The sequence below is a fragment of the Pteropus medius genome, unplaced genomic scaffold (genome assembly GCF_902729225.1).
Source record: "Pteropus medius unplaced genomic scaffold, Ma_sr-lr_union100, whole genome shotgun sequence".
Classification (NCBI taxonomy): Eukaryota; Metazoa; Chordata; class Mammalia; order Chiroptera; family Pteropodidae; genus Pteropus; species Pteropus medius.
In genome coordinates this window covers 204826-230396 of record NW_024349566.1, presented here as the reverse complement: position 1 = coordinate 230396, position 25571 = coordinate 204826, and the positions used below count along the sequence as shown (strand labels likewise).

The following is a 25571-nucleotide window of genomic DNA, read 5'->3' as shown; positions in this document are numbered from 1 at the left end:
CCCATCGGGGAAAATACGGGGAGGCCCTGGGGCTGGACTTCTGCGACTTGGGTGGAGGGCATGTTGGGGGCGTGGGGCAGGGGGCCTGCCACCAGGGTTCTGAATCAGGGATCAAGGAGCCGTGGACTCTGGTCGCTGGCATGCCTGGGTTCACAGACAGCTCAGTTCATATTTCTTGTCCTAATGACTCCCCTCCCTGTTCTACTTAATTAAAACCAGGAGAGGGGGCGGGAGGGGGTAATTAAGGAGGTCTCCAGCCGCTGCTTAATCAGCCTGTAATTAACCAGCCTGGGAGGGGAGCTGGCCTCGCGCCAGGCTGGGGAGAGAGGCAGCCTCTGGCCTCACTGTCCTACCCTCCATCCCGGTAGCCCCAGACACCAGTCTTCAGTCCAGAGGGGAATTACATTTATTCATACAACCAAAACATCAGACTCGGAGCAGCAGTGGAGAGGGAGGGTGGGCATGGCTAAGTGTCTGTTCACAGCCTGTAGGGGCCGAGAGGTGCTGGTGGTGGGAGAATCCTCTTTATCTCTGCTGTGCCCACCTTCCTTTTCTTTTTACTGGGAAGGAGGGGGGAACTATCAAGTCATAACCTTCTGAGATCTGCTTTTTCTCGGGAGATGGAGGCCTAAGCCCTCAGATCTTGCCTAGTGGCTCAACAACTAGGGGTGTCCCTACAGCTTGGGACCAAGACTCCAAGTCACTCCCTGAGATCAGAGTAGAGATGGGGTGTCCCTTGGTGGCTGGAATCCTCTCACTGCCTTATGCCTCCATGTACTCCAGGAGAAACTTAAATGACCATCATACCTTTGATTCCCAGGGTTTGAGCACTTTCACCCCCTCCATTTCCCAGGGAAGGTGACGAGGGCAATGAATATTGAGATTTCATCTAGGTCTTCCAGTCTCTGGTGCCCCTGCCAAGCAGGATTGAGGGCATACAGTGGGCTGCCCAGCTATGAGCCTCAGAAGTGTGGAGGGGCTGGTGGGGGGCTCAAGTCTCAGCAGGTGTGTGTGGGGGGCCGAGACCTTTGTTCTTCCATTCGTCCCCCACCCTGAACTCTCAGCAGCAACTCCAGGAGCTCCTGCCCCCCTGGGGGTAGGGGAGGCTCTGACCGCTGGGCTTCCATCCGCTGGCACTGGAGGAATGGAGGGGAGGGTGTTGGCGAGGTTCTAAGAGGAGCAGGCCTTGAAAGGAGCCAGGGCTGGTGTGAGGGTCATACAGGACACCTATGATGGGGATGGGGGAACTAGAGAACTAGGGGAGGGGGCAGATAACCTGGGAAAAGGAGGTTGGGTCCCAAAGAAAACAGGGCCAAAAGACAAGGAAGCCTGGGCCTTGTCTCCTGGTGGTGGTGGTGAGGGGTGAGAGGGTGGGATCTTACCTGGTGACTGAGGATGGTGCTGTAGAGCTGTTCTCTGTCCTCAAGAGGCCGGGGTGGGGCTCTGGTTAGGCCTGGGGGATTCTGGGGGGCATGGAAAGTGGCTCTCTGCTCCTCTAGGCGGCGGGACTGGGCCTCAGCCACCAAGTCCAGAAGGAGCTCAGTCTGCAGGGAGAGCAGGGAGGCCGAGCGGGGCCCCAGGGCTGGGAGAGGAGGAGCAGGGCTCAGAGAGTTGTGAGAGTGGAGTGGAGGCTCTGGGATAGGGATGGACAGGGTGGGGTGATTAGGACTGATAGTCAGAGGTAAGGGGGCAGCGGGGGAGGTGGAGAGCCTATGATGGAGTGGATCTGATAATGGGATGGGAGAGGAATTGGGGCACCCTTGGTCAGAGGCTCCTGGGTGGGTGGGGGTACCTGTGTGGCGGGTCCCTGGAGGAGGGGATGGAGGAGCAGATCGCCAAGGCCTAGTGGTGGTGTTCACAGGAGGCCAGCCACGCTCATCCTGATGGGGGCCCTGATGCCGAGATCATTTCAGTCAAGCAGGGGCAGGTTAGGCAGGGGGCTAGGCCAGCGGCCCATTTCCTCTCTGTCTGTTCCTGCCTCAGTGTGCCCAAGCCCTTCCAAGTTTCCTGAGTGCATGTCACTTGATCTCTGCCTCAGGTCTTCTTACCTCCCTCCCTCCCTGTGTCAGCCTCCACCACCGGGTGCCCAGCTCACCTGCTCACCGTCCTCTTCTTCCTGGGATCTCTCAGCCTCCATCCCCTGGAGGGGAGAAACTGATGGAGGAGGGGTAGCTGGGATTTGGAGGAGGGCTGAACCCTGAGTTCCTGAGGGGAGTGGGGGCTGGAAGGGGTGGGGGTGAGCCGGGGGCTGGATGTCTGGGTACTAAGCAGGAAGCTGGGTTCCTGGTCAGCCCCCCCACGGGCCCCGCCCATCCCTGTCAACTTCCTCCAGTTCTCTTTTCCCACCCAAACTGCTTGTTTGACCTCTGTCTCTCTCCCAGGGGAGTAAAGACTGGCAAAATCTCCTCCAGTAGTAGGGGAGGAGTTTCAAGGTGGGGAAGGACTCTTGGTCTTCTCATCTCCAGCGCCTCAGTAGACCCTCGACCCCTGCTCTAGTCCTTCCGTCCCCTCCTCCCCTTCAGCTGTCAACGCAGGAACTAGCTACACAGGAAGTGGTTTTACTCCTCAGAACCCCACTACCCCCAGGTCCCTTCTCTCCCTAAGATGCACCCTGAGGTAGTATTTGGCCCTCTCCTGCTTCCCAGCTTCCCTCAGACTTATTGGGACTGGAAGGGGCATGGTTCCAGTGGGAAGCAGAGGACTCAGATCCAGGGATGTCAGGCCCTCAAACATACACATACTACTAGCACTGGGTCCAACACACGGTTTTTGATAAATAGGTTGAATAGTTATCCCTGCCCTCTGGGTGCTTAGTCTATTCCCGGGACAAGATATGCACCAAATATGAGAGACAAGGGGCAGGGGAAAATTTCCTCTCTTCATGAATGAGGGATATAGAGACAGCAAAAGGAGAGGACCACCTCACTGGCTTGGTCTTTCATCTGTGCTGATCAGGCTGACTGGTAACAAGGTGGAAGCAGGACAAATAGACATATGGGACCTCTAAATGGTAATCTGTCATAGTAGGGAGGTTACTGCTGAGTGTCTTTGAACATGCAATGTGATGAAGAGATCTGGTTCTGTCACTTAATGCAGGGGTTCCCAACCCGCAGGCCACAGACCGGTATTGGTCTGTGGCCTATTGGGAACTGGGCCTAACAGCAGGAGGTGAGCGGTGGGTGAGGGAGTGAAGCTTCATTTATATTTGCAGTTGCTCCCCAGTGCTAGCATCACTGCCTCAGTTTCACCTCAGATCATCAGGTGTTGTATTCTCATAGAAACATTGGTCCCTGGTGCCAAAAAGATTGGGGACTGTATTAATGCCTTGCAATCTTGGCCAAATAAAATCTCCGTGCCCATTTCTGAAAAGAGTAAAATGTAGTGTAGACCTACCTAATAGTTGACGTGAGGATTAAATGTGATTAGGCACTTGGCACATAGTGAATGCTCAATAAAATCACAATATTACAAAGCATACCTCAGAAATATTGTGAATTTGGTTTCAGACCACTGCAATAAAGTGAATATCACAGTAAAGTGAGTCACACAGATGTTTTGGTTTCCCAGTGCATGTAAGTTATGTTTATAACTGTACTGTACTCTGTTAAATGTTCAATAGCATTATCTTAAAAATGTATCTTAATTAAAAAATAGTTTATTGCTAAGAAATGCTAACCATCATCTGAACCTTCAGTGAATCACAACAAAGTGTAATAAAATGAGGTATGCTTGATTAGGTTTTAAAATGCCTCATGACTCCATGTCTCAGGCCAGTCACCATGTGGTGTAGCCACGTTGCTGAAAGGTAGATAAAGTTTGAGATGTGCTCTCCATCTTCCTCTACTTGAGATCTTGGGAATCTCTTTCTTAAGTGGTTATAACTAAATGCCCTTGAAAGGACAAAGGCTAATGGGCTAATAATCTTTAAGGTGATACACTAAATTAACACAGGACACCCAAATCTACTTATTCTTGCTCTTAAACTGTACTCAAAGCTTCCATCCACATGTTGAATTTGGGGCACAAAATTCTGAAAACACTATGCAGTCCCGCCCATATTTTTTTCCATTGCACTTTCCAACCGCTTCAAAAGGTAACATTTTAAATCAGCTTTATTATCTGGTGATAAATTTGGGGTTCTTAGAGATAGCAGTGGCTAGAAGAGTTGCGCTTCATCCCTGCAGTGGTTGGTTTGGGGTGGTGAGAATGCAAGGAGTCATCAGCTGGAGTGGTCCTTGGCGCTCCCCGCCCCCTACAATGCCTGGCACATGGTAGGTGCCCAATAAATATTTGTCAGCTGTTTGTGGGTAGTGGGGATGATGTAATGGGTGATATAAAGGCTCCCTTTGGGAACCATATACTGCACAAGAAAGAACATCTTACATCCTGTCTGTAGTTTTGGTTTGCTTCATCTCAGCACCCTAAACCCTTTCTAGGGCTGCAAGTTCTCAATGTGGAAGTCGATGACGGTAGTGTGTATACACTCATTTTGGAAAGGACACTATACTCACGACCTCCTACTTTTGGGGCTCGAAAACTTTAAAATCTGGAGAACTTCCAGACGCCTGTCATTTAATGGGTGCTCAGTTTTACAATTCGTCCCTGCCATTAGCTTTCTGTTTTTGACCCTCACCTCCTGCACTTAAGGGTATTACACGGTGGGCTGGCGGCGAATCCCAGGCAACTTGAGGGGAACCCCGCTCGGGAGACGGAGTAAGGTAAAGAGGTGAGATCCGCGTGTTGGAGGCGGGACTGCAGGCTCCCAGGGCCACCCAATCGCAGGGCCACTCGTCAGCTAAGGACACACCCCCACTACCGGTCGCGACCCCGGATCTTCCTTGTATTATTGCAGGGTTGGGCCGAGGCCCGCGCATGCCTGCAGAAAACCTCCGGCCGTGGCGGGGCGGGCCGCCTCCTGCTCCTTTTGATAGGATCCGGCACTGCGAATAGGCCACATCCCCATGCGCGGTTAAGTCAACCGACGAAGTCCGGGTTTGTAGATCTGCCCCGCCTCCACGAGAGACTGCTCCTGCTGACAACGTCCGGCAGCGCTGCAGAGCCACGCCCCTGCGCGACGGTACGCTGCCCGACGCGGTCCGCGCACGCGCGAAAGCACCCGTCGCGTCTTTGTGACATGTCTCCGGCGGCCTCGCTCCTTCTAGTAGCGTCAGCAGATCCCAGTGGTTCCGCTGGCGTGCGATGTCCCCCGGCGTTAGTCCTGCCTGGTCCCGCAGCTCTCGGGCTGCCCCTAGTCTCAGCAGCAGCTGAGCCACCTCCACTGCCCCTTCTCGGGCCGCCAGAAACAGTGGCGTCTGCTCCTGCGCGGGAGGAAACCGCCAGGGGCGACGTCAGGGGAGGCCATGCCCACAGGACTGGCCTTTTGTGACTCCACCTACTTGACTACTGGCTCTCCCCCTCCAGGCTTTGGCGGGGTTCCTGCGCTTTTCACTTCTTTGGCACCGCTTTTTTTTTTTTCTTTGTGGGGATTCCCTCTACCAGGTCTAACCCTGCCGTCCTGGGCGTCTTTATCGGCTCCGGCCTGGAGAAGGGAGCTGGCGGCCCGGGCGTTGTTCACGGCGGCGGCCCAATGCAGCGCGGTTTTTCCTGGGGAACGATGTGGGAGGTTATTATTACCCTGAGGCTGAGGGCCAGACTCCTGCGTTCCTGTTTCCCGCGGCTCCTGCTCTTGGGAGAAGGGATCCTCGGGCTCGCCGGGTCCCTCAAAGGCGGAAGCGTTGCCCGGGTGACCGCCTGCTGGCAGGAAGCGTTACCCCTTGTTGACGTCACCAGTGCGAGGAGGGACAATAGGGCATTGTTCTGGGGTCAGTGGGACCAGGAGACCCCCCCCCGCCCCCCCTTCTCAGATACTCGTCCGTCATCCTAGCCATCCTAGTTTGCAGTGCGCTACGGCAGTATGTGTTGATGAGGATGATAGAGGAAGACACGTGCTCCATACTAAAGATTTACAGCAAGGCGGGAGGGGAGGGAATCTCCCAGCCTGCAGTTGCTCTTCTGCTGCCCCTCCCCGCCTCTTTTTGCATTTTTTCTCATATCCTGTCTGCTGAACTTCTCCTCTATGGCACATCAGCTTCTCCAGATCCATACCCCGTTTATCTCTGGCCCCCACATCTGCTTTGGCTGCAATCAGTTCTTCAACCAGGTCTTCCACCGCCAGCCTGGAGGCCAGCATCAGCGCTGTGGTCCCATCCTCTGTCCGTGCATCCACTGCGGTCTGTCTGCTGCGGAGTAGGAGCTGGGGGATCCAGAGAGGGCCAGTGACCCCTGGCATGTCCTGGGCTGCTAGTTCAGGCCCCGACCACTGTTAACCGTTTCCCAACACATATTCAGCCACCTATTCTTGTTTCCCTTTCAGGTCCCCAATCTCACATCACCTTCCTCTTTGGCAAACCCTAGAGGATGCTTTTGCCCAGCTTTACTTGCAAGTTTGCTCCCTGTTCTGTTAAGCGACTCCAGTGCGCACTGACCTGGCAGACCTCTCGAGCATCAGCAGCCACAGCAGTGTGAAGGGGAGTACGCCCTGCTTGGTCTGGCTGGTTGGGGTTGGCTCCAGCCTCAAGGAGGCGACGGGCAGCAGTTGGCCGGGAGAATCTGGCAGCCAGGTGCAGGGGGGTCTCCCCAGTGCCCACAGTGTGAGCTTGGGGACAAGCCCCTCCACCTAACAGAGGTTCCCAGGGTTCAGGGCTTTCCAGCCATGCTGCCTGGAAGGTCCCAGATCCTACTCCCCCACAGCAGACTGCTGACATCAGAGGTGTCACCCCATCTGTGAGTGGGAGAGAAGGAATTAGAGACAAGTCAATCAAAAGGACATAACTGGGGCTGGGGGAGGGAGAACATGGAGGCTCAGGGAGAATCACAGTCTGAGGTGTCAGGATCCCAGCTCTGGCTCTTGATTTTGTGTGGCTGTAGTCAAGTGACTTTTCTGTTTTTCTCTGGGATTCCGTTTCCTCATCTGTACAAGGAACCAGTACAAGAATGGTAATTCTCTATCATTCCAGGGCAGTGGTTCTCAAACTTGAGTCTGGATCAGACTCACCAAGAGGGCTTGTTAAAACAGATTTCCCAATAGCTTGGATTTTTGAATCCGTAGCTCTGGAATGGAGCCCGAGAACTCGTATTTCTAATAATTTCCCTGGTGATGTTAATTCTTCTGTCCAGGGGCCACACTTTGAGAATCACTGTTCTAATTAATTAATTCTAACATACTTCTCCAGGTCTTATATCAAAGGATTTTCTGATTCTAAAGGGTCAAAGGGAGGTTTCATCTTCTTGGTCTGGGTTGGCTCATGTACCAGGTCCACGGGCGTCTACGTCAGGGACATCTATCTCAAATTCCTGGGGAGGAGTCAGCATGGCTGCCTGGGGGAGCTCCTGACAGTCACCACTCAGAAGCAAGAGCTGGCACTTGGCGGGTGAAGCCATTTCTTCAGCCTTGGAATCAGAAAAACGACCAGTGAAGGAAGGTTGACTTGTCCCCTCAAGCCCTCCATCATTTCAGGACCATTCCTGCCCCAGTGCTTTACCTGGCCACCCACCTCTCCTTCTTCAGGGCCCGAGCACGTAACTCCATCTTCAACTTCAGCCTCTGATTTCAGTGCCCTGAAAGAGAGTGAGTGGGTAGAGGAACTTCAGGGTCCACAAGGTTTCTAGCAGCCTTCCTACCCTTCTCCCCTTCCTCTGTCTTCAACTTCTGCAATAGTATCTCTTGTGCTTCTGATCGTAAATATCTCCACAGGAAAGAGTTCCCTCCCTGAGTCCTGTTTCCTCCTCACACTCACTTGAGGCCGATGCTGTCCTCTCCCAGCGGGGGCCGGCGTGGGCGGGAAGCTGGCTGAGTCTGAGGCTTTCTAGTGAACCCAGGGGGCAGCCAGAGGGCCCCATGCTCTCGTCGCCGCCGCCGGATGAGCTGGAGGACGAGAAGAGCCCCGAGGGCCAGGAGAAGCACCCCAGCCACTGGCGAGCACAGTACAGGCCAGGGGAGCTGGTTGGCAGGGGCTGCTGGTGGGAGAGACAGTAAAAAAGAAGCCATTCCAGGTGAGGCTGGGTACTACTGTGATACTTTTGGGCAAGTGCAATAACCTGTTAGCCTCAGTTTCCTCAGTTGTGCAGTGGGAATAACAATAGCACCTGCCTCAATGGGGTCGTTAGGATTAAAGGAGTTAATACAGTGAAGCACTTAGAGCATGGCCTGGCAGATAGCACAATATAAGTTCTAATTCTTTCATATACTTTGAACTGTTTGATACAGGGATGATTGGATGCTCTATCTAGTCCAATGATTGGTCTGGTAGAGAAGATGATAGAAGTCTATGATAGAGGTTAGGATAAAATACTTAGAGAAATAAGGAAGAAGATTTCAGAGCAAATGGGCCATGAGGAGATCCAGTTAGAGAGGTTAACATGGGTAAGTCCCTACAAAGAGCATTTGGGTCCAACAGAATTGCTAGGACCCAAATGCTCTTTGTAGGGACTGGCATGAAAGCTGGCTTGGGATCAAAGACAGGAGAAATGATAGGGTCACCTACCGGTGCCTGTGCGAGGGTGGGCAGCCAGCAGGGGTCCCGGCAGAAGGGGTTCCAGGGCCTCCACTGCAGCCATTCCGGCAAGGAAGCGGAGCAGGAGCCCAGGGTCCCAGGGACAGCGAGATGCAGGGTGGTCAGGGCCACAGCGGGACAAATCCACACCCATTACCACCACAAACCTGTGGGGGAGGCACCTCAGAGTGGTCCCTGGCTCCCTTCCCTCTGCCTGTTAAAAAAATTGCATGCTCGTCCACCGAGTGTTCTTACCCTGTGCTGAGGGAGTCTGTCTCCTTGCCCACAGGCTGTGTTTGAGGGGCTGCCCTCTCCCGATGAGAAGGGTTTGGGGTTCCTCCTAGCTCCTCTTCAGCCTCGGCCCCAGGATAGGGGTATACCATGTCCCTGCCATCACTATCCTTCCTCACCCAGAGACCCACCCTTAGAGTCAAGGACAGCACCCGGGCCAGGGCAAGCAGCTGCTGGTCCAGGGCAGGGGGGCTCAGCACCACCAGTAGGGCCAGGGAGGGCCCCCACTCTGAATCCCCATCTTCGGGCCTGCAGTCGCCCCCATCCCAGCCACATTCTGGAGTGTTGCAGCCTTTCTCGCAGTGCCCATTGTGGAAGTGATCACGGCAGAACTGGTCATAGGCTGGACTGTAGGGTGAGGAGAGCAGGGACTCAGGACTCCCAAAGAAACCTGACTCCCTTTATCCCAGAGAGGATTCCTGATGTTCCATAGCTTCTAGGGAACTGGTTGCTAAGTAGGGGCAGCTCTGGAGTAGTGCGCTTAGGCCCTGGATGGTAGGTAGTTTAGACACCCTGATATCTATCTACTGATACTCGGGTTTCCTAAGACTGTCCCTTTTCCCTACCCTCCCGAGGTCTCCTGTCTCCCTAAAGGAGACCCCGAAGCACTTTTCCCTCATGAGTGCTGGTTGCCAAGGGAGATACTCCATGGCAGCAAGACCTAGAAAGGCTTGAAGCCAGAGCTCCCACAATTCTCAGGACCCCAGGCAGAGACAATGCCTTCTTTCTTGGTCCTCCATTAAATATTGGTGCTGCCCCATCCCCCTGGGTTGGAGCCTAGGGTCTTCTGCCCCTACTTGGCAATGGTTATTGGGATGGAAACTCCTTGGAGCTTGAGGCAGTGGTCACACTGTAACTCAGATGCATCTGTGTCTTTCCTCCTGCCCTCACCCTGCCCCACCCCTCCAAGTCAGGGGTTCAGGCTCACGTGCAGGTTGGAGAAGTCTCACAGTCATAGCCGTCAAACAAACATTCTTCAGAGTCACATTGTGGGTGGCACTGCCCATCTCGGAAGAGAAGCCAGCAGCGGGAGTGAGAGGGGCAGCCCTTCCAGGGGTCCAGGATGCCCAAGGAGCAGTCTCCCCCATCCCAGTTTCCTTCTGGTCCACTGCATCCTGTGTCACAGGCCCCATCTCCACCTCTGCCCTCACATCCCTTTGCTCTGGGGCTCTGACACCGGGGACCTAAGGAGCTGGGAGGGCAGGAGCATCGAAAGCCTCGGCCCCCCAGCTTAGAGGTCTCTGAGCAGCTGCCATTGTGTAGGCATGGAGAAGGAGGGCCACAGCCTTGAGAAGTGGGTGGGGTCAGGCAGTCAGGGCCTCTGTAGCCATTGAGGCAGGCACAGCGAGGTGGAAAGCCAGACTTGGGGGAGGGCAGACACAGGCCACCGTGGTGGCAGTGATGGAGGCCGCAGGAGGGAACTCTGTGGCTGCAGGTGGGTCCTTCAAAACCCTGCAGAAAGGAGAGAAGTTGTGGAAGGACCTTGTATTATTCTTCCCACTTCCCCTCAAGCAAACTCCTTGGTTAAGATAACTCAGAAGGTCCCAGAGTATTATATCTGGAAGATGCCTCAGAGCATTAAGTTCATTTTACAGATGTTGAAGTCATGTCTCGTGTTTTTTTTCACATTATGATCGACATTACAGTATGGTGAAAATGGATGAAATACAGCTGTGTACACAGCCCCGATGAACTGTGGCATCACGACGCAAGTCCTGGAAGACTAAACAGTTAATAGAGTAATAGTAATTGAACTAATACTATCTTAATCCATGGAGATAGAATTATATACTTCTTCGGGAAGGGAATAGGATAGAGGACGACATAAGTAAGTGTAAGTTATCATTAATATTGTAATTTTCAGATTGGATTCATGGGTGTTATATTGTAAGAATAATAAAATAAAGCCACGCACAAACCAGTTACGTTAGTGTTTCAGGAACCAAAGTTTAAGATTAACACAATTTCATGCATCTGAGGTCCATACACATACACTCAATGCAAAGAACTAATAAGAACTTATTCAAGGTCACCCAGCTTGACCTTGGGGACCTTCCCTTAGGCAATGCCCATGATTTCTGAAAATTCCATTCATGCTGATCCTGCCTCCCACTCCCCACCCTGCTGTCTGCTTCTGAGAGCCACTCACCACTGTGAACATAGAATGGCTTTCTCTAATAATTCCCACTCCAGTGCTCCCAAGGCTTCCCTCTAGGATCCCCGCATTAGCATCTTGTGTTAGTGTTGGGGGCAACAGAGAAGGCAACTTTTCAGGTCACTCACCGGAGGGCAATGGCAGATAAAACCTGGGGATGGTCCTGCTGTGGCTTCACAAGACCCTCCATGGGAGCAGGGCTGGCTCTGGCAGGGCTCTATCTCCATTTCACACCACTGGCCTGTGGTGAGGGTGGGATTAGATGTCACACACTGCTTTAGTCACTGCCTCCTTTCTAGCTCATTCCTGGGAGTCAGCTCAGCATTAGCCGCATAGGCAAAAGGGATCCTGCGGCATATTCTTTGGGTTGTGGCATGGAGGCAGGGGTCTGGACAAGATGACTAGGCTGCCTTTTGTGGAAGGGGATTGTCTGGGTTTCCACAGTCAGCTCAGGTGTTCCACAGAGATGCCTGTGTCCAATCCCAGGCCTCACCTGTATGTCCAGGCAGACACTGGCAGTAGAAGGCATTGGCTAGAGAGTGGCAGGCTGCAGTTCCTGTGGGGTGGCAGGGCTGGTCCAGACACTCATCCACGTCCCCCTCACAGCGCAGTCCCACAAAGCCTGGAGGGCAGATGCAGTGGAAACCTCCAGGTTTGTGGGTGCAAGTTCCATGGTTGTGACAGGGCTGGGATTGACAAGCATCGGATTCCTCTGAACAGTTCTGTCCATTGTAGCCTGGAGCACACTGCAGGCAAAAAGGGTCAGACAGGAAACCAGTAAGCCCATGCCAGCACTATAGGAGACAATTTCTAGGACACTCTACCACTAAACATAGCTCCATTTTTGGTAAAACCTCCCCTGCCAGGCTCTGTTATGCTTTATTAATCTGTAAGCATTTATTGAACACCTACTTTGTGCCAGGCACCCTTTTAGGCACTAGGAATACAAAGAAAACTAGAACTCATCCCTGCTTCCATGAAGTTCTCAGACAACTGCAGGAGAGAGACAGCTAGCATCGAATGCATGATTTATATACATAACCTTATAAAACCCTCCTAAAAACCCTCTATATTATCTCATTTGATTCTCACTTTACAGAAAAGGAAGCTGATTCCTTGAAAGGTTAAGTGACTTTTACAAGTCACACAGCTATTAGGTGGTTGAGCTGGGATTCAATGCAAGTCTATGACTCCATAACATGCCCTTAACCCTTTTCTGATTGTTTCATATTATTCTGCTACTGAGAGTAGGGTCATTGATGAGGTCTGGGCCATGTGCTGAGTTCTTGCAAGGGGAAGGTGACCATGCAAGAATGGAGTAGCAGGAAGGCTTCAGACAGATGGAGGAAAAGGGATTCACAAAGAAGTGGCCAGAAGGCTGAAAGAAGCAGAGATGAGGGAGATATTTTGGAAACTTCTGGAGGAGGGAGTTTCATGAAAGAGGAAGTAAAGCTGAATAACAGGTACATAGGAGTTCACTACTAATCCATATGCACTGCTTTGGTGTATGTGTGAAAATGCTCATAATAAAAAGTTAAGGAGGGTGTTAGGGGATGTGCATGGTGCCTTCTATACGAAATACAGGGATCAGGTTGCTCAGACTTAAATCCCAGGTTTGCCTCTCCTGCTCAATGACCTGAACCACCAAGGAGATGCCTGAAACCAGCCTGGAGGGAAGTTCAATACATCCTCCTGGGGAAGGTAGCTCCTGAGCACTGTCCAGTGAAAGAGAGGTGCCAGTATGGAGTGTGTAGGGAACCAGTATGGAGTGTGTAGGGAAGCCAGCAGTGGTTTCCTGTTGCCGAAGCAGAATAGGAGGGTGGGATGGGGGGAGATGAGGCTGAGGCAAGCAAGGCTGGGTCATGCAGGACCTTGGACTTCATTGTGAAAGAGGTGGGCAGCCCACCTAAATGTTTTAAGCAGGGGAGCGACAGGTCAGCTTAACACTTTAATAGAGCACCCTGGTAGGAGAGCAAAGGCTGAGCCCCTAGGAGGACAAATGTGGAGGCAGGGATGATAGGAGGCTGGTGCAGGTGTCCAGGTGGAATGCAACAAAGACCTGGACTAAGGCAGTGGATGAAGGGTAAAAGGGCAAGGACAGAGTTGAGAACTATTGAGGAGGTAAAATGGCATATCTTGGTGGTTGGCTGGATGTGTGGGTAAAGTAAAGGGAGATGGATATCACTGCTCCCCATGACTACTGTTTCCCATGTCCAGCCCATCCTTGTCACCCCACCCCCTTCTAGACCTGCTCACCTGGCAGAGATACCCACTGGGCTGGGCCACACATGTGGCCCCATGCTGGCAGGGCCTGGACTCGCATGGGTTTACCCGGTCCTGGCACATGCTTCCTTGGAATCCAGGGGGACAGTGACAGAAATAGGATGGGCCACTGTCAATGCAGAGGCCTCCATTCTGGCATAGAGAAGAGACTTCTGCGCCTGGGCAGAGAGACAAATAATAAAGTTAAGTGGGGTGGAAGGGTCTGCTCAGGGGCCCTTGGAGACCATAAACATTCCCAGAGTAGGTGGAAGCCTAAGGAGTCAGTACCTCCTGACACTAAAGAGGTTAAAACATCAAGTTCCCCCTCCTGCCTATTCTGCAAGAATGGAGGGAGATATCTCTTAGGCTTATTAGAGCATTAGAAGCGACTGTATTCTTGTCTTAGAACAAGTCTCAATCAAGAAAGAACTCAAGGGGAACTTCATATACGGGCATGCGGGTTAACTAATAGCTTCAGTCTGTCCACTGAGTTTTGCATCTTCCGATGTTCTTACTGTTACTCCCACCAACCACCCCTCACCCCACAAGTCTCTTTCCTGAGGTCTTCTCATATCAAATCTCGCTTGAACACAGGGCTATTCTTTTATAAGGGGGTTGGTGTAACATCAAATGAGTGGAGTGCAGCGAAATGTGTTGAGTGCAGTTGGCTTAAATGTGGTCCCCTCTAGTTGAGATGATAATGACAGAATTGAGTTACTCCACTCTGAGTTAGGTTCCTGGTGGTTGTGTTAAACTGGAATCTTGTTGACTGCGTTGGTTGCTGTTGCTTCAGTTGCATTGGTTGTGGTGCTAGGAGCTGAGTTTTGTTAGGCTGCCCTGGGTGTTGAGCTATAGAATCAATCACTGTAGTTGGTCTGTGTTGCTTCGACTGTGATGGTTGTTTTGGCCAAATGTTATGTGTGGATGCCCTTAGGGATGGCATAGAGGAGGGCACCCTTTTCCTCTTTATCTGCTCCCCAGGTAGTCCTTGGGTTGGTACCTTGGCTCAGGGCGGCCTTCTGGCAGGAGGAGAGTGGAATGTTGCAGTGAGGCCCGGTCCATCCCTGGAGGCACAGGCACTGAAAGGAGGGCCCAGACTGGAGGCAGTGGGAATTGTGTGCGCAGGGCTTCGGGGCACATAAGTCCATCAGAGTCTGAGGGTTGGGAGGGAGCATGAGGTAGGACAGATCATCAGGTTCCCAGGCTCAGAGATGGTCCTCTGCCAACCCTTGCTCCTCAAAATCCCTTACCTCTAAAACTCTCCCTTGAATGGTCTGGGACCAGGTATAGCCCTCCCTGGTTTCTTTGGATACTCACATCCCAGAACAGTCCCTGGGATAAGACATCCTTTCAGTCCTTCACTTCCATACAGACCTCAAGCTAGACCTCAACTCCTAGACTTCCAAACCTCTCTTCATGTGGATTCCTCGCCCAAACTTCCCAGCTGCACACCTTTTAGTACCCGAGACCCTCTCACTAGAGCTCCAGCCCCTCCTTCCTTATCACACCTGGCTCAGCGCCCCTCACCTGACAGCTGCTTCCTGTATAGCCAGTGGGGCAGAGGCAGCGGGGACCCTGGGGGCCATCTTGGCAGGTAGCCATGTTCCTACAGGGGCTGGAGAAGAGGGAAAAGGCCCAGGAAATAAGGGAGAAGGAGTATGATGTGGTAGGAGGGGCAACTACTAGGGAGATGGGAAACCAGGAGGGAAGGCAGAGTGAAAGGATATTGATTGTGGGTTGGGAGGCAGCCTGAAGCCCCAGAGAAGATGGAGAGGAAGGATGGGAAGGCTGAGGGGCTCCCTCCCTTCCTCCAGGGGTCTTTGCACCCTGCTTACCTGTCTGCACAGCTGGGATAGATCCTTTCCTCACAGCGTGGGCCTTGGAAGCCCATGGCACAGAAGCAGGAGGAGGTGCCAGGCTTGTTCACACAGGTGCCCCCATTGAGGCACGGGGCTGGAGAGAGGAGACTGTGAGGGGTTGGGTTTCTTGCCTGTAACCTCAGTCACACTGCATATAGGACATCACCTCCCCACCTCACCCCCCAGACACCATCAGAACACCAGCTCACTGTCTAGTTTTTTTTTTTTTTTGAATATGGCACAAGCACACCCTGACCAGGTCCTCCATCCTCTCTCGGCCCAGCCCCAGGGCATATAGTAGGCACTCACCAGAGGCACAGTGGTCAGTGCTGGTCTGGCAGTGGGGCCCGGTGTGGCTTGGAGGGCAGGTGCAAGAGTAGCCTCCAGGGTTGAGGCTGCAGGAGCCACCGTTGAGACAGGGCCCAGAGTGACAAGCTGTTACCTCCTCTCTACAGGTGGGCCCTGAGGGAAGTGGGCGGGGTCTGAGAAAGGAAGCCCTCCCTTTCTCCCCTCCTCTCACTCCTCCCTTTCCCTTCCTTTCCTTTTCTCATCCCCATCCCTATGCTTCCTTACACAACCTCTTTTCTTTTTCACCACCTCACACATATTACTTATGTCCTCAGCAGCCCATGCCCATTTCCCTTTGGTGGAGACTAGGACCCAGAGCCCTTGGACACACGTCACAACTGGCCTTGCCTTTGATTTAGCAAGTGGCCAGCCCAGGGTGTATGTGGTTTAGGGAGCACCTCACCTGTATAGCCTATGGGGCAGGTGCAGTTGTAGCCAGAAGGCTGGGGATGGCAGGTCGCTCCATGGGCACAGGGCGTGGAGACACAACCCCCCAGCTCCGCCTCACACTCTGGTCCTGTCCAACCCACGTCACATACACATGAAGATCTGGTCATAAAGAGAAATGGGAAGTTTTTCTCTTCTAGTGTATTTCTCCTCTCCCCTTCCCACTGGTCAGACCCTATGACCTCTTTTTCGGCCCTGAGGCTCTGGCCCCTTTCTTCAGTGACTTCGCTCTCGGTATTCCCTCCTTTCACCTCTCCCATGCTCATTTTCTCTAACTAGGTATATATATTCCTTCCATGATTCATTTATTGTCTATCTTCATTAGAATGAAAATCCTTGAGACCAGACACTTTGTCTCTTTTGTTCCGTGCTGTTCCCTCAGTCCCTAGAACAGTATCCACACATACAGATGTTCAATAAATATTTGTCTAATAAATGATGAATTGGCCCTGGGATTTAATGCTCTTCTTTTCGCTCTGACCCTGTAATCATTTGATTCCCCCATTATTTATGAACTTGACCCTCGTTGGATAACACTCACCAGTTGAGCCCTCCCGTTGGCTGTGACATCGAAACTTTGCCATCTCCTTGCTCTTCTCCATTGGTTATTTCCCATAGATTTGCCCCTTACTGGCTATATTCTCCTGCTTAGCTGAGGACCTACAGGCTAGTGCAAATGGGGCAGGGCCTGGAAGATGTTACCTCTGGCAGTGCCCATGGTGGCAAGTGCAGTTGTCCTCAATGGGGGTACAGCCAGGGCTTCCATCGAGGCAGAGGCAGTGGGCCTTGTCTTCCTGATGCTGACATTTTTGTTTGGGCTGGCATAGGTTGGGGGCACACAGGAGAAACTCACAGAGATGACCTGGGGTGGGGAAATAGGTCAGAAAGAAAACAGGGTTCCTCCATGTCCTCGACCACTTCCTACACATGATGTGTTCACTGCTCATGAATCTGTCTTTCAGTGGCTCCCTATTGCCTTAGAATACTGTCAACTTTCTCAGAATGACACATGGGGCTCTGCAAGACAATCTTCCTACAACTGCTGTGTTTCTTTGCCATTGCACCGTAAGCTCTGAGTGTCCTCTAGTTCTTGAAGTGGGGCGTGCTTTTCTTCTCCCTGCATGAATGCACATGTGGTTATTTGCAGCTGAAACACACGCTGTGGCATTCTGTCTTGACAAACTCCTACTCATTAAGACTCAGCTCATGAAGCCTTCTCATCTCTAGTCTGGGTTGGTGGGTCCTTTGCGCTCCTAGGATCACACCTCTGGGCCATAATCAATAAGAGACTTGTTGGTTTTCTCCTCTAGATTTAAAGCCACTTGAGGATAGCGACTCTCTTACTCAACTTTGGCATAGTTGGCACTTAATAAATGCTTGCTAAACAAACAAATGAATGGCTTCCCTTAGAAACTTGTCCTCTGCTCCTAAACCCCAATCACACCATACATGTTGGGCCCAATATGGGCCCTAGAATAATACGCTCCCTCAGCCCCATGGTTGTATAGTTGTGCAGGTTTTGCAGTGAATGAAGTTCCATTCTCATTCTTTTCTCATATCTCAACCCTTAAACACCCACCAATGACCTCTGCCCCACCCCGAATGGACTCAAATATCCCCACAAGTCCTTGCCAATGGCTCTCCTCCTGACCTGTGAAGCCAGAGGGGCAGAGGCAAAAGAAGGATCCTGGGACATCAAGGCAGCTGGCGCCACTGGGACATGGGCTACTCAGACACTCATCCACCTCCACCTCACAGCGTGGGCCTTCGAAGCCTATGACACAGCAGGAGCGTCAGGGACCTGCATGAAAGTCAGCCCCTTGTCTCTTACTCTACCCCTTGTCTCTTACTCTACCTCCAGTGTGTTTGAGTCCCAGTTTACCTTGGAGACACTCGCAATAGAAGGATCCAGGCTGGTCCTGGCACTGCCCATCATTGGCACAGGGAGAGCTTCTGCACTCGTTGATGTCCTCCTCACACCGGGAGCCTGTGAATCCTGGTGGGGCAGGGAGTGGGTGGGGGCAGGTGGTGAAGGTCATCTTTTATTTCTCTAGATTTTTTAGGGAGTTCGTTATAAATATTTGAGCTTTATAGGTGTGATTTATTGGACTTAAACAAGAACTTAAGAGTTTAAACTGATATTTAGCGTTCTCTTTACATATACAGAAATAACATTGCTACAGATCAAATGGCTTGGTTTGGGGTTTTGTCTAAACTTATCATTATATAATGAAAGTGCCAATTTGAGGGCTTCTCAAATAGTGATTTGAGTTTTAGGATGCAACAGGATACCTTGGTAACTTTATTGTTCGTAAACATAAGGCACAACTGGATATATGTACTAATGCTAAAAATTAGTATATTTTATGCATTTTACCGAAAGCATAAATACCAGTCCTGGCTCTTCCCCTGGCCAGGAAAGGTGGACCTAGAAGGCTTCCCAGAGAAGACACCTGGGGTAGGTGAGGATGACGGAAGGGTGGTGTGGGAAGGTGAGACTCAGCCACCTGCCAGCTGTGTGACTTTGGGCAGGCTACTCGACCCCTCTGGGCTCTAACTTCCTCCTCTGGAAAGAGCATTAATAATGGAACCTACCTCAGGGTACCATAGAAAGGAGTAAACTAGATAATGCCTGAAAAGTACAGAGCCAAGTACATGGTCTGGAGTAAATATTCAATAAACACCAGTTATTGTCACATCAGGGGACAGAGGGATGTCCAGTGCACTTGGAGGAGACCTGAAGCAGCTCTCGCTGCATCTGTGGTGAGCAGTGCCAGGATCAGCCTGGAACCCTGACATGCAGAAGACTCTGAGGGAGGTCTGGGAAGGAGGGCTTGGGGGTGATTTGGCAGGACAGAGATGAGGGTAGGCAGGTAAGCAAGGGAAGATTTGAGAGATGTAACAGAAGAGAGTTTGGGGAGCAGAGAAGTTGGAGAAATGGGACTTTTTGGTAGGCTAGAGAGAGCTTCAAGAGGCCTTGGTCCTGAACTGTGGAAGCTCAGAGGATTGGAGGCCGAGGAGTCTGGAGTGGAATCTGCACTCACCGGGCATGCAGATGCACAGGAAGCCGTTGCGCTGGTCTTGACAGCCAGCCTGATTCAGGCAAGGAGCCGAGGCACACTCATCTGTCTCCACCTCACAGAGCTGCCCTTCTAAGCCTGAGGACATGGAGTTGTGAGAGGCAAGGTTTTCACCCCTTCCACTTGCCTTGGCTGCTTACCCCTTCTGCTCAAGGAGGCCGGGCTTCTAGAGCCAGCCCTGCTCCCACCTGCTGTGAGCTCACATCAGACAGCCTGTCTGCATTTGGGTTGGAGAGATGAACCATGAGGCCTTGCTGCTCTGCTGTGTAGCTCTGCCCTGTGCAGGTGAGGAAGCTCAAGGAGCAGGGTACCTGCCGGGACTTATGGGAGGGTGTAAAGTGTGTTTTGGGGTCATTCCTCTGTGCATGGAGGTTGGGCCGATCAGCTTGGAGGTCCCAACGGGACAAAGGAAACAAGTGGGCATCTGCTTGGAGGTGATTCACTCTTGTTCTACCGGGGCAGTCATCTGTGCCAAGGGGACCAGGGATCCCCAAAGGAGGCATTTGGGAAGCTGTGTTGCTCCTTTATTTGTCCTGTTTTTTTTTTTCTGGTTCATCTTGGTCTCCACTATCTCACCCTGAACTGAAGCTGGATCAGCCTCCGGACCACAGCTGCCTCCCTCTTCTTGCCTGGGAAACCTGCCTCTGAAGCTCCTTGATGTCTACAGTCTTGTCCCCTGGATTATCGAACAGTTTGCTCAGTATTTTTCCTTGGAAGCTGCTCAGTTTAGGAAGGCAGTATATGTAGTGGTTAACACTATTAAAGCCCTGGGTTTGAATCCTGACTCTGTCACTTATAAGCTGGGTGACCTTGGACAGGTCATTTAACCTTTCTGCGTTCAGTTTCTTCATTTATCAAATGGATGTAATCACAATTCTGACCTCATATGGTTATTGTGAAGATTAGATAATGCAGCGGGTATAATAAGCTGCTCAGGTGGTACCTGGCACAAAACAAACTTTTATTTTTCTGGTTTCATTCCACTCCCTGATATTGGCTCTGTCACTGTCTCTGTAGGGAGACTTTTACCCCTTCAACCTAGTTTGGAGGTGGGTGCAACTTTGTAGCATTCCTTTCCTATTGTATCAAATTCAAGCACACAGGCTCTTTGGGACTCCAAAGCTTTATGAAAGCTTTATTCTCAATCTCTGCAGAGGAGAATTTCTGTGATTAGGAGGAGCATTTTGAGTTGGCGTGAGCAGAGACTGCAGCTTAAAGAGTTTATTAACTGCTCTTCTGCTCTCCTTTTTGTACAGTGGACCAGGTTGTATACTCTACAATGACTATGAAATGAATGCTTCCCCCACACCTTCAGAGTTGAGCAGGGCATAACCTCACTATCATCTGTGGCAGCCCTTTTCCCAGAGACCATGGATTTCCCAGAATTTTCATCTGGGGTAGGGGAGAGGAAGAGAAGCATTTTTTGGTAACTGCCCTGACTGGCCTGAGGCTACCTATGCCTTGGAGGGGCCATGCCATGTGGATTCAGAATTAGTCCCTTGACTCTTCTACCCAAGGCCCCCATCCAGCTGGTACCTGGTGGGCAGAGGCAGTGGAAGGTGGCCAGCAGGTCCAGGCAGGTGCTGCCTGGGTGGCAGGGCTGGGACAGGCATTCATCGTGATCAGCCTCGCAGCGGGAGCCCGTGTAGCCAGGGGGACAGAGGCAGTCAAAGGAGCCGGGGGTGTTGAGGCAGGAGCCGCCATGTTCACAAGGACTGGAGCCTCGCTGGGCTGGGAGGAGAGAAGAGCCAGAGTCCACAGGGCAAGGAAGCCAGACTGCCAGGAAGGCCATGGGGGCCTGTTTGTAGCAGATAGAACCAAACTGGTGAAAGGGCTTGTGTTTTTAAGTTGGAGCAGGACTGTCTACAGCCATGCCACCCCGAACAAGCCCGATCCCGGCTGATCTTGGAAGCTAAGCAGGGTCGGGCCTGGTTAGTACTTGGATGGGAGACCACCTAGGAAGACCAGGTGCTGTAGGCGTAAAAAAATAAAAAATAAAAAAAATAAGAGATTGTAAACTGACAAGGTCATTGCAATCTGTGAGGTCAACCATGGGTTGCCTCACCTAAAAAGGGTGGAGCAGGACTAAATGGGGCCTGGAAGGCTGAGCATTGGTGAAATGACCATGTAGGGAAGAGATGCTAAATCTGGACAGATTCAGGGGAGAGGGTTGTTTATATTTTTAATTTGGAAAACGATTTGCCTGTCTTCAGTGCAGAGGCTGTGTGGGGACTGAGAGAGGATATAATGTGGGAGTGCCTTACCCATCTGACACTCGTCAAGGTCCTGGTGGCAGGTGGGCCCTGAGTAGCCAGGCTGACACAAGCAGAGTGTGGCTCCTGTCAGGGGGTTGGTGCTGCACTGGGCTTCCCCGTGGCATGGCTGACTTAGACACCTGTCCTCCATGTGACACAGAAGGCCTGCAGGTCAGGGTGGGTGAGGCTCTCAGTGCTCCTTGACTTCAAGCCTAGCTGCTCTCCTGCTTTTCTTACACACCATCTCCACCTCCCACCTCCCTGTACCCTCTCCCCCACACCTGTGCGGCCAGGTGGGCAGAGGCAGGAGAAGGAGCCCACACGGTCAATGCAGGTGGATCCTGGGGCACAGGTGGCAGCAACACAGTCATCGAGGTTCTCCTCACAGCCTGTGCCTCCCCAGCCACTAACACAAACACAATGGAAGCTGCCAGCCGAGTTCTGGCAGGTACCCCCGTTTCTGCAGCGAGGGGGACTCCGGGTCTCACATTCATCCACATCTTCAGAGCAATCCCAACCTGCAGGAGAGTGAGCAGGGGACCAGGGATAGAGGTGGGGACCCTGAGAGGAAAGGAGGCCAGGGGCTGAACTTTGCGGCCATTGGTGCCATGAACTTGGCTTCGATGACTTACCTGTCCAGGCCTCTGGGCAGAGGCAGGTGTAGGAGACCAGCCCATCCTGGCAAGTACCCCCGTTCTGGCACTGGTGCCCGATGCAGTCATCTGAGTTCACCTCACAGCCTGGGCCTGTGAAACCTGACAAGGTCATGGGATCAACTGAGGGAGGGGGACCCAAAGGAGACAACCTCCCTGCCCAGAGAGAGGGGCTGCAGAAAATCCCTGTGAGGACACACCTGGGGGGCAGAGGCAGAGGTGGAAGGTGAAATCTCTCCCTGGAACCAGCTGGCAGGTACCCCCATTGGGACAGCCCATTGGCGGGCAAGGTCCTGGCCAAAGCTCACAGTGTGGACCTTCCCGCCCAGCGGGACAGAGACACTGGAAGGACCCCAAGGTGTTATGGCAGGAGGTGCCCTCGGGGCAGGGTCCTGGGTCTAAGAAACACTCGTTGACATCGTGTTCACAGGCATGGCCCTCGAAGCCAGGTGGGCAGCGGCACTGGATCTGGGGGTAGGTGGCTAGACATACCCCTCCATTCATGCAGGGGTTGGCTGAACAGAAGTCCCGAAGCTGGCACTGCTCACCTGAGGCAGAGGACAAAGGGGCCGTTTCTAGTACTGCACACATTTCAGCCCTTCTGAGATAATCCAGCTGTCACTCTGCATCCTCTCTCTAATTTTCATATTTCCTTCCCTCTCCTCTCAAGCCCTTTTTGTCCTGCCTCAGTTTTGCCATTTCTTGGGAGGGTTATATCTGGAGCGACCATATTTTCTAAACTGAATAGAGGACATGTAGCTGTTGATGGGAATACTGCAAATCAGCCCTGCCTAGGAAGGTCTGGGACACAGGGTCCCTTCAGTGGTGACTTGATGGGGAGGTGGAAAGCATCCTTCCTCTGAAGGTAGGAGACTTAGCACTTTGCTGCTCCACATCTGGTTGTGTGCCCTTGGGCAGTTGTCTGGCCTCTCTCATCCTGCTTTCTTAATGTTTAGGTGGGTATAATGATCTGGACAGTGATAAGGAGATTCCTTCACAGCTGTGTGCACCAGTGGGCATGGCAGCAGTGGCAGCAGCCACCATTCACCATGTTCATGTCGTGTACCAGGTACTGGCACCAGCCCCTTTCCTCTTCTCAAAGCCATGTGAAGTGTGGACATAGCTGACAACCAAGGACAAGAGAACTTAAATATCTGCTCCTAGGTCACAAGTCTAATCAGTGGCAGAGCTGGCATTGGCCCTGGGGAGAGGGCTGCCCTCAGAGCCTGACTCGGAAGCACAGCCTGGCAAGTTGCCAATGGCCAGTCACCTTGTCACACATGCTGGTGACTCACACCCAGTCTAAGGCCTGGTTTCCTCAGAATTACCTGGGCAGCTTAAAAATCTCCATGCTCTGGGCCCACCTAGACTCATTAAGTCAGACTCTCTGGGATGGGGACATTGGATTTTTAAGGCTTTCCAGGTGATTGCTCTGCCTAGTCAAATTTGAGAAGCCTTGATTCTAGCCTGCCCCTCACAGAGGCGCCCACATAGCACAAACTTTCTTACCCACACAGCCTTTGCTTTCTGGTCCAGCCCCTCTATCCTGGTCTGGTCCCGTGGGGCTTTCCTCTCCAGGGCCTCACAGCTCTGTCCATGCACCCTGACCACTTCTTCGGGGTAGCACACTCCACCCATCACATGTCCTGCTCTCTCGCCCCAGGGCTGCACCGCTCCTCCTGGGCCGGGCATCCATTCTGCTCCCTGCTCAGATCTCTCCCACCCGCATCACACCTCTCCCCACTGGGGTCTTTCCAAGTGACGTGCAGTCACCACCAGTCAGATAGAGGCCACTTAGGTGCTCAGAATGTGGAGGTTCCCTGCTATGCCAGGCATTGACTCTCTAGCTACTGGGTTGAGGGGAGGTTAAGGGGGTTGGGAAAGGGGTCAGGGTGGTACACTAATGGGGGTATGGTAGTAGCTACTTACAAACTGGTTCGGAAATATTTCAACATTTTAACAATTAGTACAACCGTGCTGGTGAATATCAATCTTGGGTAAATGGGTCCCCAAGAATCGGCTTGTTGATTCTCATGGCCTCTGTCCTCACAGGGCTCAGTTATCTTTTTTACTACACAGCCTAGCCTACTGCTCCTGCCTGTCCCCTCCTCCCTGTCCCCATCAGTGCTCACCTGTCCATCCAGGCAAGCAGGAGCACTGTGGACGTCCTGAGGACTGGATGTAACAGTGGCCCATTTTGGAACAGAAGGAAGAACAGGGGTCCTTGAGCTGGGCCTGGCACCTCTCACCAGTGAAGCCAGAGGGGCAGGTGCAGAAGAAGCTGGGGGTCAGGGGAGAGGGAGGGCTGGGGGAACCTGGGAGGGTGGGAAGCAGGGCTTGGCAGCTGCCCCCATTTTGGCAGAGCTGGGTATCATGGCAGGGGTCAGGAAACTGGCATGTCTCACCCAGGAAGCCAGGGGCACACCTGGGCAGGGAGGAGAGGAAAACTCACATCACTGGCTCCTATTCTCCTTCTCTCCCATCCCCCTCCTTTACCTTCATTTGTTTCCTTTCATCTCCTTCACGTGCTCCCTTTCTCCTCCCCTGCTCTCCCTCCCGCTTTCCTGCCTCCCATTCCCACAGGCACACTCACTGGCAGGTGCCTAGGCCTTGAGATAGGCTCAGGCAGATGCCTCCATTGGCACAGGGTTCTGAGAAACTCCCACACGGCAGCCCTAGGGATGGAGACAAAGATGAGATGGGAGCAGGAAGCATTGCGCTCCACTTGTCCTCCTCCATGTGATCCAGAGGGATCTGCCTGCAGCAGCCCCTAAACCACTATTAGCCTTCTCAACCCTGTTCCTAGTCCCCACGTGGTGCTTGCCCCAACCCCCTAGATCCTAGGCCTCTTACTAATCCCCACCCCACCTTTTCCTGTTTTTTTTTCTCTGGCCTCCCGGGTCCAGCCACAGGCTCCATCCCTCGGAAGCAAGACAACAGGGATCAGGAGGGGGGTTGAGTGGACTCCTGGGAGGTGAATGGCTGAGACAGTGAAGGGATTTCCTCCCAGAAGGGCCCAGCATTGAGCCATCAGGGGGGTGGGGACAGCTGACTGGGAAAGGGACTTGGTGGGCCCTTGACCTTTCCATGTCTCCATCCCCTGCTCCCCTCTTATCTCTTTCTGTAGCAGGTGATCAGTCTGTTCCTCTTCCCCTCCTAAACATGATTTCAAGAGTCCGCCGTCCCCCAGCTCCAAGGCCAACTGGGTTCTCCCTGGGGGTGGGGACTCTCTCACCCATCCCCCAACAGTCACCACCTGGCACCAGGCCCACAGCCTTGGTCTGTGCAGATCCAGCAGCAAAGTCAGAATTGTCTCTCCCTGCAGGCTACCCCCATTTAGGGGGTGAGACTCTCCTCCATCCAGTGTCACCACAAAGTATGGGGCTCAGCCCTCTGCCCCCAACCCACGAGACATTCTCCTAAGGAAGACAGGTCCTCTCACCTCTTCCACCATGTGCCTCACCTTTGGTCTTCATGACCGACTGACACAGCAGCAGCAGCAACAATGAAGAGGGCTGCATTCCAGAGTCCTGACCCCAAGCCCAGATCCCCTCTGCCTCTTCAGGCTGGGACCCTCTGAGCCCTCACTAAGGCGGGAGCCACCTCCTCTGCTCCGACAGCCCCTTCTTCCTCCTCCTCGACCTGCTGCGAGTCTCACGTCTGAGCTGT

The 25571-nt window shown here is 52.7% G+C and overlaps 2 protein-coding genes, 1 long non-coding RNA gene and 1 pseudogene across 9 annotated transcripts; 2 read left to right on the top strand and 2 right to left on the bottom strand.

Moving 5' to 3' along the window:
• Positions 1 to 390: 390 nt before the first annotated feature.
• GPSM3 (G protein signaling modulator 3) lies at positions 391 to 5716 on the bottom strand. Of its 2 annotated transcripts, none has more exons than XM_039882949.1 (5): positions 5635 to 5716; positions 2096 to 2140; positions 1793 to 1892; positions 1383 to 1582; positions 391 to 1136 (listed from the first exon to the last, which is right to left on the bottom strand). In XM_039882949.1, the coding sequence occupies exons 2-5, from the start codon at positions 2135 to 2137 to the stop codon at positions 999 to 1001; spliced, it is 480 nt and encodes a 159-aa protein (XP_039738883.1). In that variant the 5' UTR covers positions 2138 to 2140; positions 5635 to 5716; the 3' UTR covers positions 391 to 998. The 2 variants fall into 2 exon arrangements, with proteins under 2 accessions (XP_039738883.1, XP_039738882.1); XM_039882948.1 differs by lacking the exon at positions 5635 to 5716 and adding an exon at positions 2365 to 3959.
• NOTCH4 (notch receptor 4) lies at positions 4095 to 25571 on the bottom strand. Of its 6 annotated transcripts, none has more exons than XM_039882926.1 (30): positions 25366 to 25571; positions 24496 to 24577; positions 24035 to 24327; positions 22103 to 22450; positions 21882 to 22004; positions 21531 to 21767; positions 21259 to 21414; positions 20531 to 20725; positions 18959 to 19072; positions 17797 to 17910; positions 17566 to 17688; positions 16617 to 16776; positions 15871 to 16016; positions 15429 to 15581; positions 15096 to 15213; positions 14788 to 14875; positions 14261 to 14414; positions 13255 to 13439; positions 11492 to 11744; positions 11127 to 11239; positions 9772 to 10295; positions 8808 to 9191; positions 8544 to 8719; positions 7797 to 8016; positions 7542 to 7617; positions 7311 to 7449; positions 6486 to 6781; positions 6106 to 6253; positions 5507 to 5751; positions 4095 to 5318 (listed from the first exon to the last, which is right to left on the bottom strand). In XM_039882926.1, the coding sequence occupies exons 1-30, from the start codon at positions 25421 to 25423 to the stop codon at positions 4590 to 4592; spliced, it is 6150 nt and encodes a 2049-aa protein (XP_039738860.1). In that variant the 5' UTR covers positions 25424 to 25571; the 3' UTR covers positions 4095 to 4589. The 6 variants fall into 6 exon arrangements, with proteins under 6 accessions (XP_039738860.1, XP_039738865.1, XP_039738863.1 ...); XM_039882931.1 differs by having other exon boundaries at positions 5507 to 5604; XM_039882929.1 differs by having other exon boundaries at positions 7554 to 7617.
• LOC120618886 (uncharacterized) lies at positions 4939 to 10764 on the top strand. The gene is made up of 2 exons (XR_005657323.1): positions 4939 to 5077; positions 7754 to 10764. It is a non-coding gene; the product is annotated as an uncharacterized LOC120618886 (long non-coding RNA).
• On the top strand, positions 20856 to 20974 carry LOC120618970 (uncharacterized; annotated as a pseudogene).